Source organism: Sminthopsis crassicaudata, chromosome 2 (genome assembly GCF_048593235.1).
Source record: "Sminthopsis crassicaudata isolate SCR6 chromosome 2, ASM4859323v1, whole genome shotgun sequence".
Classification (NCBI taxonomy): domain Eukaryota; kingdom Metazoa; phylum Chordata; class Mammalia; order Dasyuromorphia; family Dasyuridae; genus Sminthopsis; species Sminthopsis crassicaudata.
Window position 1 is genome coordinate 456406868 of NC_133618.1, and position 13701 is coordinate 456420568.

Sequence of the window (13701 nt, forward strand, 5' to 3'; positions counted from 1 at the left end):
TTCACTAAAGTGGAAACTGAGGCACAGAGCACTTATACAGCCAGGAAATGTCTAATGGCATGATTTGGATTCAACTCTTCATAACTCTAAATGCACTGTTCTGTCTCCAAAATCATATTATCCCTCAAGTAGCATTGCTGTCAAGAGTCAGCTTCTTTTCTTCACATTTCTCCAACCCCTTCTCTGCTTGTTGTTCACAAGATCTGTAATGCCTTTCCATTCTTTAAAAGTTATTTTACTTTCAAGTCACCATCTCGTTCAAGTCCCACTTCTTCCATGAAGCCTTCCTTGATTGCCTTAGGGATAGAAATAAGGCTAGAACTCAAGTCTTCTGAATCCTATCCTATTGCTCCTTGCAGTCTTTATACTTTTCTCAGTAAGGTAGTTTTAGTGCTGGAAATTGCAAAAATCTCTGAAGAGCTGAGATTCTTAAGCTAAAGCCCACTGGATTCTGCAAACTTATATAAGAAGAAAAGACATTTTTATTACCACTAGCCTATGGTTTCCTTTGTGATTTTATGTATTTCATTACACATTTAAAAACATTCTTTTGAGGAGGAGTATATAGGCTCTGCTAGAATGCCGAATGGTGAGTCCATGCTACAAAAAGAAGTTAAGAAGCCTTGCTGCAGAAGAAATCCTGGAAAACTTCCAGTCAAATTAGAAGACTTGCCAGATGTCGGCAGTATTTCATTAAGGGTTGAATGGGGACATGGTAGTTTAGTGTTGACTCAAAGGTAGGTGTTACCTACCAACATTCAGGTCTTTAAAATTGTTGCAAGCTTTGTAGTCACTTCAAAGTTACAATTCTATACCTTTTGAGGTAGAATATAAGCTCATTCAGGGAAGGCACCAGGTTTTGTTTTGACTTTGAATCCCCAGTGTCTAGCTAGCAAGGTGCTTTCACATATTAGTAAAATATGGTGGTTTGGCTTAAGGTTGCTTCCAGCCCAATGACCCTGTGACTCATTGTTCTCATGCCTATTTTCTCTCTCTACTTCTCCACTCCCAAGGTTGTTATCTGCCTGCTGGAGTCTGAATCAGAATCCTGCCCTTACCTGTTTCACAATAACAGCCAAGACCTTCTGAGTTCACACTTCTGTTGATCAGGCTGCATTCCTGAATTGATTACACAGGTTGAGGAGTCAGTCCTTACATGTATTTTGGTTGGAGAAACAGCAACTCCTGAACTCAGACTTGGTCAATAAAGGGGGAAGAAAAAGCTTTTGCCTAAAAAATTAATTAGCTTTTATTCGAACAGCTCTTGCAGGAAGTGAATCTTCCCTGTCTAGCCTCCATTACCTCCAGATGCCTATTCAGGAGCAGTTTTGTAAAGTTTGGCAAGAATCTCAAAATTTAAACCCAGCTCCACTTACACCTAAATTTGGGGAATAGGGTTGAATATGTTTATTGAGGAGTCAGCAAGGAATATTGGGGGGAGGGCAGGGAAGCTCGCCTTAGATCATATGACTTTACTTTTAAGACTCAGTGTCTTCGGCAACAACACAGAAATAATAATGCCCATTCTACATACCTCATGAGGTTTCTTCAAGGTTCAAATGAGCTAACTGTGAAAAACAATGTAAAAACTTCTTTTGTGACTTTGGGTAAGTCAAGTAACTTCTGAGCTTCAGTTTCCTCTTTTGTCAGGTGAGGAGTTAGACTAGATGGTGTCCTTTCCAATTCTAAGACCTATAACCCCCCATTTTCTAATGTTTCCCTATTCCTACACCTGGCTAATTCCTTTCTCCCTACTTTGTCATGGAAATTTCTTTCACCTACTCTTCAAGTCACTTTACTCTCAAGTCACTTTTAAGTTCATGACACTTCTTCCCTAACTACCCTGGAAGACAGAAGCTTTCTCCACCTTCCAAACACCCTCAACCTTTGCTACACCACTTTGTTCTTGCTCTAGCATTTATTTAAACATACAATGTATTTATATTTAGCCTTTCATATAAGATTGGCTTTCTCAAACTCTTAATTAGACTGTAAGCTCTTAGAAGGCAGGGAGCATGTCTTGACATCCTTTTCAGGTTAGTAACATTGCCTTGCACCAAACCATAGTAGATGCCCAATATACATTTGTTCATAGGATTTAGAACTAGAAGAAAATTCAGAAAATATCCAGTGCCTTCATTTAACAGATGAGGAAACCGACCCATGGAATTATGATGTCTTCCTCGGGGTAACATAAGTAATTAAATTAGCAGAACTTAGTTAATTCTGAGTATTCTTGATTCCAAATCTATTGATCCTTCTACTGTATTACGCTTCTTAAGTGAATATACTTTGCTAGCTCTTCCATCTCATCCCTAAATTTGTCAGCATCTTCTCATACTCTTTTCTGAATTTGAATGAATTGCCTTCTGTTATCTTATTCTTATCCTTGTGCTGCTTTTTAGTCCTGTCATCCAATTGCTTATTGTTCCATCTCCTATTCTGAAACTTCTCAGACAAACAATGCACTTCCTTGGAGACCAGTTTTCAGTTGTATCTGACTCTTTGTGACCCCATTTGGGATTTTCTTGGCAAAGAGACTGAAGTGATTTTCCATTTCCTCCAACTCATTTCACAGATGAGGCAACTGAGGCGTTAACAGAATGAAGTGCCTTGCTTAGGGTCACCCAGGTAGTGAGTGTCTGAGGTTGTATTTGAACTCAGGAAGTTGAGTCTTACTGACTCCAGGCCCAGTACTCTGGGTACTATAGCACCACTAAGCTGCCCTGCTCTTAATACAGAAATGAGAAAACACATTCAGAAACCAAAAAGACGGCTTTAGATCATGCAATCAAAAAGAATGTCATTGGAGAAAGAAAAGCATGAATTATTTTCCTGGTCCTTTTTAGGACTTTAGAAATGTTCTATTGGTTCTTACCTAATGGTTTTCTTGACATTTGTTATCTCTCAGCTTCCTAAAATCCCAAGTTAATAAAAATATGCACATATCTATTGATTTGAGTTTGGATTCAAACCCAGGTTTACTGACTCTAAATGTAGTTCTCATCCCCTTTCTCTGTGCAATGCTGCCTCTAGGGCTTCTGAGACAAAAAAAAAAAGTTTTAATGGGAACATTAGAGACAGTGTGGACCTTGTTAGTGAAAGAGGGTCTTCCTTTTCTTAAATTTTCCTTGGGGCCAAAAGTCTAGTCAAAAGATTTGGCCAAAGGGACCATTCCCTCTGCCATGGGGTAGCAATTTAGTTCTGCATTGCAGGGGACTTGAATGGATTGGAATTAACTACTCTCTTTGCCACAGTCTTTATTCTGAGTTATGCAATAAAGTACTCCATTTGGCAATCCAGACATTCCCTAGCTTCCATCACCACATGAATGTGAAAGACTCAGTCTCCCTAGGCAGACAGGCTGATGCATGTAGGAGATGAGAGAAGCAAGGAACTAAGATGACTCCAAGCAGAGTACATTTTTCGTGTATTAGTGAAGAGGGAGCTACATCCTTATTGAACAGGAACTCCATTGAGGTGATGCATACATTGCCCAGAAATTAACTATAGGGACGTGTGTTAACAGCATAAGGGAGGAGAAAAGAAAGGGGATGGAGAGAGAAAATGAGTGGAGCAAGATCAAGAAAGCAGCAGATTGTTCACTAAGAAAATCTGAGCAGGTTTCAGTATTCCCCGAGAAGGAAGGGAGGGGTGAGGTCATTAACTCCATGTGTGCAGATGGGAGACACTCTTGAGAATGCACTTTGCAAATGTGGTGATGCAATAAGGTGAAATCACCTTATACTAGCATCTAGGCACTATAATCAAACTTAGACCATTCAAAAGTCAAGTTTAACATTATATTTAGATAGAGATAGATTCTCCCATGTGACCCTTCTCCGCACTGCTTTTTAGATGGGAGAAAAGGAGACATGGAGATTTCAAATGGATTGAAAAGAGCTTAAAGATTACTTATTCCAACTTCTGTATTTTATAGGTGAGATACTGAGGCTTAGAGTAGTCTCCCAAGCGTCACAAAGTAGTAAAGCCAGAATTCAAAGGCACATCCTGTGACTTAAATTCAATGGTTTTTTGATTTTTTTTTAAATAATGCAAACTTTTCTTTTTAGACTATACTAGAATTAAAGAGATTTCTCCTCTTGGGCAACTCTGCCCTCCCATCCTTGGTTAGTGAGAAGAAGCTAGGTAGTATAGTAGACAGAGAGCCGGACCTGGACTAAGAAAAACTTGAGTTCATTTTCAGCCTCAGATACTACTGAATGACTCTGGGCAAGTCTTTCAATCTTTTTCTGCCTCAGTTTCCTTACATATACAATAAGGGTCATAATAGCATCTACCTCAGAATCAAATGAGATAATGTTTGTAATGTGCTTACCACAATTCCTGATTTGTAGTAGGTACTATATAAATACTTATTCCCTTCCCCTTCCTTTTCCTTTCCTAATCATTAATTCACACTAATTCAGTCTGTCTGTCTCTTCATTCCTACCCCTATCTGGAATCACCACAACATGTAAAATTCCTCCAAGTCCTCTCATCTGAGTCTTTAATGAGGAATTAAAGCGTAAAACATATCCCTGACTCAGAGCATCGTGCCACCCAGACAGCAAAAGCCTTGCCTAACCCAGAGATGCTGCCAGCAATCCTGTCACTACCCAAAGCCTCAGCAGGCTTTACAAAGCATACTTTCGTGGGATGAGCATCTCCACCACTCACTTTCCTCCTTTCCTCTCTCCCCTGCAGGTGACCCCTTTCCCTATGTCCTGTGACCTACAAGGAGACTGTGCTTGCCGAGACCCAAAGGCCCAAGAGCACAGTCGAAAGGACCTCCGGGCCTATAGTCATGGCTAACAACAGATGAAGAGGAGCCAAAGACCATCCAGCCCGAAGGCAGGCTGCACAAGACACCACATCCCTTTTGGTATTGTTTTTATTGTTAGCTGCTCAACTGAATGGCCTCTCTGCACCCAGGGACCCTTAGAATTCAACCAGTCTGCCTTTAATTTTGCCCAAGAAGGACTCAAAGCTGGGGTTATGTACCAAATCGCATCATAATGACCAAACAGAACAGAGTTAAGTCCAGAAGACTTGGAAGTATTGCAATGGTGTGTGGTGTGCAGTGATGGGCCCACATAATTGGAACAGCATGTCTTGAGATGGAGATTACAAATGAGCTCTTTATCTATGATATGTATATGTGATCTATACACATGCATATACATACATACAAATATATGCGTACATGTGTGTATGTATATATGTATATGTGTGTATGTGTGTGTGTGTATATATATGTATATATATACACATATATATGTATGTGTGTATATATAATATCCATGTGTCTGTCTCTAGAGAATAAGGAGGGAGAGAAGAAAGGATAAGACACAATCCTCTCTGGTGCTCACTGCTGATACTCTATGGGAGAGTTGCAGCTTTGAAACTCCTGGAGTTGTTGAGGCCACATTAGACCAATGCTGAGTGCCAAGGTATATTGTGCTCCAAGTATTGGGTAGGGGGGCATGGGTTTCATCCTGGGACAGAGGTCCTCTGAAAGCCACATGATAGTTGGAAGGTGGAGGGGTGAACTTCTTAGTCTCAGTGGGCAGTGGGTGCAAGAGAAGAGGAATGGGTTACTGTCCATTCTTTCTACTGCTGGGCATTAGTCTTCCACTTCAGAAAGAGTAGTGGAAAGTCCTGGGATGAAGCTCCAGATGAGAGGTGGGAAGAGCCTTCAGCCTGGCCTGGCAGACATACTAAGCTGGCTTGGCTCCTCAGAGACTTTGGGGTGCTTATTCTTCAAGAGAACAAAAAAGAACCAGTGGATCTTGCCCACCCCTAGAACTTGCCATTTAAGCACATCTTGCTGCTATGCCTGCTGCTACATCCCACCCGTTTCATTTCTTTATTGTGTCAGGACAGGGTTGACAACCCCCAAACAACCAAATGGTCTGCCTTAAAGCTTACCCACAGCCTGCCTTCCATTGCTCTCCACTATCTCCCCCTTAACCCCATGGCAAAAGAAAGGACACTCATTAGCTTGTGTGGTGAGAGCTCATGTCCCACCTCACCTCCTGAATAGACCCTTTAGACCTAAGAGAGCAGGCGTTTTCAAGCAAAAAGACTCCAAAATCTATTTTAAGGGTCTTCAAACCAGAGTAAGGAATGCTGAAGACAGTGTTAGCATTTTGGGAACTGAGTGTATCAGTGTTAAATTTTCAGGAACCAGAGAAAGATTCAATTCCTGGCTAGACATTGGTCTCCAGGATTCATTTCTGCCCTGAATAAAGACTTGCTAGTGGACCAGTTTCTAGGGAACAAACACAGTCCCAGAGGAGGCCAACCCCCTCTGTGTTTCATAATAGTCTCACCTCAGTCAGGCTCAGTAAGACTCAAAGAGAGGATGAATCAGGAGGAGTGTTCCTCCATCCCCCCCACAGTCCAGTTTTATCACTCTATATTCCATAGTATCTTGCCTTGAAATGCATAGAAAGCATCATTTGTTATATTTCTTATGGACTGAATCTCTAGGTTTAGAGGGTGCAATTAGTTGGCATAAGTACATTAGAAGCACTTAGTCTATCTCTCATCATTTATTTCCCCACTCACAACCCTCAAATACAAATGGTTCACAGCCACTAGCACCAAATAACATCTCTTCAGGTGGAGTAGGTTGTGTTATGGAATTAAGATGGCTAAAGACCAGCTTGTATCACAAAGTTTGAAGACAAATCTCAAGAAATCTTAGCCTAAAGCATAGAAAAAGGAGAAACTATATGAGATCCAGTCCTTGTATAACCTACACCAAGGTTTCTTAACTAAAAATGTCAGGGCTAAGATTCAGAACCTGGTCACTGTCAGCCCCAATTATAATGGCAGGCATCTTCAGCATAGTCTGTGTTATAGGCATAGTCAAGCATTAAAATAAAATGGACATATTAAGCCTCCTAGTATCTGTACTTTGAGACCTAGGATTTGTGGGTTGCAGGATGTATGTGCTGCTGCTCATTCCACATTCTGCCCTCTTCCCTTTTATCAAACTTCTCCAACCTGAGACTCCTTCCAGACTTCTACATCTTAGTTTCAACAAGCTAAATTCTAACTAGAATTTAGCTGATATGGAAGGTGATGTCTCTTATCAGGAGGCCACAACCCTTGAAGTGACTTTCTAATTCTATTTAAAATAGTGGGACAGGCAAGGAGTAGAGGAATGAACCAAGTATTTTGGAGGAAATCCTGCCAATCATGCCAATTTTCTCCCTTCTTTTCATCAGATGAGTGATTCTTCCAAAAGGCCAAGGAATCTTTCAGCAAAATAGCTTAACACCTCTTGAGACTTATCCTTCTGTCCTTCAAATAAGTCATTTTGTAAGGAAATTACCTTAAGAAAGAACTTTTTTTTTCTTGCCAAAAATGAAGTGGGGGGGATAGAAGAGGGTTTTTTGGTATACAGCCTTGCCCATCCTCAATTTCTGCCTAGGGCCTTTTGCACAGTAGAGCTGGGGAGATATTAACCTGATGATAGAATAGAAAGGCAGTATCAAACAGATTTCTCTCTGTATGTGAGAAGGGAGTAATACCCTGTTGTTTATACCACTGAATTTCAAGTTGACTTAGAAGCTCCTCAGCCTGCTCTGGATACTCAGTTCTAACTCTTGTGTAATTCTGTTAAAGTCATTTCGTATATATATTCTAAGATTTCTGAAGAGACCTCGGAAGCTTTGCTGACCGTGACAACCAACCCTGAGATTCCGAAAAATTTGGTTTCAATCAGTGTCTGATGAAGTATTTGCTCTCTTATTACAGGGATGACTAGCATTCTAATGCATTATGCTTTTTCTACCCTGGAAAGAATTAAGAACACCCAATGCCACACTTCAATTTTCCAACACAAAGCCCCCCCATTTTTGTGCCAACAACCTTTTGGGGGGAAGAGAAAGGAGAGAATCCTTTCTGATTGGAGGAATTCATTTTGGTAAAGGGTGAAGACAGATTCATAGATGGTAAGGCTTGGTGTAAAGTAAACCTACTGTCTATAATTCTCATCCTTACAGCTTTGAGAGGATGTCTGAATATTCTCCCCATCTTTCTAGCCTTATTTCCTTGATCCAAGGCTGAGAAGGCTGTGGAAGGTGATACTTTGAGACAGATTTCAGCTACCTCCCTTCCAGTTCCAAGAAAAAAAACAAAAAACAAACAAAAAAAAAATACTTGGTTGTAACTGTCGGTTTGTTATAGGTTTTACCTGTGTTTTTTTTTAAAGAATAATAATAATAATGATAATAATAATAATAATAATAATAAAGTAAGCCAGTTTCTTGCTGCAATTGATTCAAGGAAAAATATATAAAAAATATGTAGTAAGAAATCTGTACAATTAGAAAGGTAGATGGAAGAGAGAGAATAAAGAGAAGTGGGGAAAAAAGAAAAGAAAAAAGAAAAAAAATTGCATGATCCAGAACCAAGAAGAGCAAAACATATTTTTTATGTGTCATAAAGGAAAAGATGTATTCTGCAATCTGAGTAGTGAGTTAGACACAATTTCATAGAGTTCCCTAGAAGAGAAAACACAGTAGAGTTTTTAATAATGCTCTGTTTTTCCTTATTCATTCTGGTAGGCCCAGGAAATAAGGCAACATTTTATCTCTTTGGTAGTATGGCTATTTATTTTGTTTTCAAGGGGGTGCTGTTTTCATTTTTACAAGATCTTAAAAGAAAAATTGTATTTGTGCTTTTTACATTATACAAAGTCTGTATTTCACTAGTATTTAACTGTGCTCTCAACACTGCACTCAGAATGACTATGCACAGTCTGGTTTTCCCAAAATGCTGCTAAACAAAACAGGTAATACCACAAGTTTGAGTTTGGACAATCAAACCAAACCAAACTAAAATAAAATTTTTTATCTGTGTTTTATTCAAATGTTTTCCAATTCCTGAATTGAACATTTGGGCTGAAAGGTGGAAAAGAGAGAAGCCAAAAGGAAGTATGGCTCTAAAATGTGAGCACAGGAAGTTAACCAGTTCTGGCTAGTTTTTGTTTGTTTGTTTATTTGTTTTTGCTATGAACAAGTCACTTAAAAAAAGAAAAAAGAAACAAACCTCTCCATGCCTCAGTTTCTCCAGCTATAAAATGGAGATAATTCTTACCTACCTCATTGGGGGGTTGTGGGGCGTTTTGGATTGAGGTTGTAAAAGCATTTTGAGCTGTTTCTGGACAAAGGCACGACACATTCCAAGTATTAATCTTTGAGCCCAATGAGAGGTGAGAGTAAATTCTTCCTACTTTCCAAGTTAAAATAAATAAATAAATAATTTCCTAGTTAAAGTCACCTGGGAAAAGAGGCTTGTGTTTTAGAAGATTTAGGGTTTATTATCATTATCATTATTATTATTATTGTTATTTTTTTTCCTTCTGATTTTTGGCTTGTCCTCCAGCTCTGAGGTCCAATTAAAATCCAATTACTTCCTCCCATAGAAAGAATAAAAACCGGCAGAAGTCAGCTTGTCACATTTTGAGATAAAGTGTGAGGTTGCTTCTTAGCTCAGTGGGGAGGAAGCAGTATGCCAAAAGACAATTTCAGGCAACACTTCAGTTCTATAGACTGTGTTATTTGGATTTAAGATCCTTTATTTTATTTTATTTTATTTTATTTTATTTTATTTTATTTTATTTTATTTTATTGGCGGGTGGTGTCATTTAAACTATTTTCTCTAAAAAGTGAGAGGTCATGCTCCTTACAAACCACAACCTACCTTCTGAGTGCAAAAAACAAGGAGCTTAGATGAACTACACACCAGCAGTCAACAAAGGGAAATTGGAATAATTAGGAATTACATTATTGGGCCTCTGTAATCAGTTACCTGTCTGCAGATATCTCTCTCTATATTGATATATATATGCACATGTATATAAATATACCTGTACATATATGTGTATATATATATTTAAATGTAATATTTACAAATAAAACTGTGATCTCGTCTAGAGAAAATGTATTCATATTACAAATGGCTCTTCCATCTTTATGTATCATACTGTACCTTTTTATTATTGTTATAATTATTATAATTATTATTATTATTTTGGAATCTGTTTGGCACCTTCTGGAAATTATGGCAAATGACACTTCATATCCCAAGTGCTAAAGATCTGTTTTCATGAACATTCTACTGTAAAATTAAAAAAAAAAAAAAGAGAAAAAAGAGAAAAAAGTAAACACCCAAAGCAAAACACAATTCAATCTTTATTCTGTACCTCACGCACGTACGTTTGCTGCTCCTGTTTTGGGGTTTGTTTATTTGTTTGTCTGTTTTTATGGATCTAATTTAAGTCTCCAAGCCATATATAAAGATGTAAATAGTATAGCTTATTTATTAAGATTGTCATCTTTTTTTAATTTATATTTACACAAATGTTCATCTAATTTATTTTTTTCAATACTGTTTTTAATCATCACTGTCCTGTTTTGCTGTTTGAGAGATTGTTAACATTCTGTATCCATGGCATTGTTTTATATCTTTTTTTCCCCTGGTCTCAAATACAGGTTGGATTTCACTAAAATTGTCAAAGACAGAAATATTTTGCCACTGTTGATTCCTATACCTTAAAATTCTATATTATAAAATATATAATAACTTGTATGCTTAAAACTTTCCTGGTGTGGTTTTGTATATCCCAGTAGCATGATGATCTCATAGATATGGACTCCCAAATAAACTCTCACCTGAGTAGGGAAAATGATTGTTGATTCTTGCCCTTAGCTACTAGAAAAGTTAGAAACCAAGGTTGTAACATCCTGGATTTAGAAGCCCTATCTACAGATATTTTGGGGAAATTGACAATATGACTGAATCAAGTCATATAATCAAATAGTTTCTAAAACAACTATTGTAGACACAGCCTGTTGAAAGGCAGAGCATATGGTGGCTAGTGGGGGATGGAGTAGGTAATAGATGCATAATCCAGCTGTAGACCATTTTTTAAAAATAGGACATGGGACATATCAGAACATCACAGAATCTCAGAGTAGAAAGGGGTCTCAGAAGTAATTTATTACTACTACATGACCAATAGTCATCAATCAACATCTTAAAGAAAGAACTCCATTGCTGAGAAACTCACTACCTCCCAGGAAGCCCATTTCACTTTTGGTCCTCTTATCACAAGGGAAATTTTCCATACACTAAACAAAAATCTGACTCAGCAACTTACAGATTTGATTCCTAGATCTGCCCTCCATTAGCATGTATAGAAAGTCTAATTTCCCTTCCTTATGCTAAGCCTTCAGACTTTGACAATAGCTTCCATACTCTTTCCAAACTCATTTCCCCTCCTCTAGGCTAAACATCCTCAGTTCCTTGAACTAATCCTAGTATTACATAATTTTGCATCCCTCCTAAAGCACTCACAAACCATTCTTTAATAATACATTCTAGAAGTTTGCCAATAATTTAAGTGCAGTCATACAGTATTTTGAAACATACAGTATTTTGAAGAATCTTCCCTCTTCTATTTGAGGAAAATCACATTTGTTCACTCCTAGTACTGTGATATCTCTATCTTTAAAGCATATGATGCTTTAAAAAAAATCACTGTCTGGAGCTCAACAAACATTCATAAATTCTTTCAGTGGGACATTATCTATCTGAGCCTTGTAAATTGAATTGTTGAAGCAATGAGACAACTGCTACCATCTGCTTTTTCTCCTTGGCTCAAAAGAATTTGCTAAAAAAGAGAAAGGACCAAAAGTGTATTGTTAAGAAGCACTGATCTAAGAAGGAGAATTGGGTTATAGAGGGTTTTGTTTAATTTTTCCTTTCTAACCCTACCCAACACCATATTCTTTGGCCAATGCCCTAACATTTCTAAACCTTAATTGCTCCATCTATAAATGGGGAGAATTATACCTTACTTGAAACAAATATTTTGTCATTCCTAATAACTTTAAAGTTTACAAATATAAAATATAGGCACACAAAAACATAAAAATATTTACATAGATGCACATATAAATTTAAGATTGAGAGTAGATAACCTAAGACTTAAGTATAAGTCTTTTGACTCCAACTCAAGTTTTTTCAAAAGTTAAATGGGATTCTGCTTCAAGCAAGATGAGAATAAAAAGCTAGACATGAAATTTTTGGCTTTCTTGTTAATTAGCATAATCTACCAGGGGCACCTTTAAAAATAATGATGATTGCATTTACAATTATATAGATCCTTCCTGATTCAGACCATTATTCATGCCTCACTCTGTGGTATGGGGAGAGTGAGATCTATTCAGTTGTTTTCCATTTCTTTTGAACAAAGAATTTGAGTCTGGAGAAGAAGACTTGTGCATTTGCAAAATATTTTAGATCTCTGGGAGAAAGGAGTACTCTGAAAAAGTAATTTCAAGTTTTTTTTTTTTGTGGAAACCCCAGAGATCCTTGAAGATTTAGAAGTGACTAGGTACACAATTTGCACATGGTGAGGAGGTTTCCCAGGGGCCAAAATAAGATCTTCCTCATAAGAAAGATCAATTCTGTTTTGAAAGAATTCCAAATTGGGAGCTGGGAAACCAGTCTTCCAATCCTATTTTTACTATTGAATAGTGGTTCAGTCATCACTTTTCTGGTCCTCAGTCTCGTGATCTGTAAAATTCAACAAAAATGTATTAAACAACTATTATCTTCGGCACTAGAGATAGATAGTCATAGATATTGCATTGTTCCTTTCCTAGTTCAGAAAGACAATATGGAAAATTGATGTTATCTTTGTTGTCATCAGGAAGACGTGGGTTCAAACCCTACCTAAGATATTAGCTTCCCATCATACTTTAGGAAATTAATTTAACTGTGCCTCAGTTTCTTTATATTCATTCCCCAGTAGGTAATAATGCAAGTAGATGGCACAGTAGATAGAGTCCTTCACCTGGAGTTTAAAAGACCTCAAATCTGGCCTCAAGTGTTATGTGTAATTTTAGATAACCTCAATATGCCTCAGTTTCTACAAAATGAGGATGATAATAACACCTCCCTCCTAGAGTTGCAGCAAGAATCAAATGAGATGACATTGGCTGTTGTCCTATCATTTCATACTCTCTATGGGGTTTTCTTTGCAAAGATATTAGAGTGGTTTGCTATTTTCTTCTCCAGCTTATTTTACAGATGAGGAAACTGAGGCAAACAGGGGTAAGTGAACTTGCCCTAGATCACACTACTAGAAGTATTTGACATTAGATTTAAACTCAGGTCTTTCTTTTAGGCCTGGCATTTTATCCACTGTGCCACCTAGTTGCCTTGAGACTGGCACATAGTAAATGCCATATAAATATAGTTTACATATTCATAATTAATAATATGTTAATAATAGTATTATTAAAAGAGGATTTGATAACCTCTAAAATCTTAGTCACATTGACAACTATAAACCTATGTCCTTATTGCTCAAGAAACTTGGATTTTGATGAAGATAGGTATGGCATATATATATATATATATATATATATATATATATATATATATATATACACACACACCCACACATATACATTGTAAAATATAATCGAAGGAGAAACTCAGATGAAATGGCTTGGGCAAATTTAAAAAGAGTAAGAACTTTCATCTGGGAAGGGGAAAGGGAACCTTCATGAAATAACTATCTCTTTTTAGGTAGGGCTAGGCACAGGTGATTACTATTGGTAGCAGAGATGACACACTCAACCAGATGATCTTAATGAAATGGAATGAGCA

General features: G+C 37.6%; 1 protein-coding gene across 1 annotated transcript in view; it reads left to right on the forward strand.

Annotated features, from left to right (window-relative positions):
* Nucleotides 1–10617, forward strand: part of PAPPA (pappalysin 1) — a 263111-nt gene extending 252494 nt beyond the window's left edge. Inside the window, exon 22 of the mRNA XM_074292900.1 lies at nt 4708–10617. Coding sequence (XP_074149001.1) covers nt 4708–4815 — 108 coding nt within the window. The 3' untranslated portion in view covers nt 4816–10617. The remainder of the gene's footprint in view (nt 1–4707) is intronic.
* Nucleotides 10618–13701: the final 3084 nt, after the last annotated feature.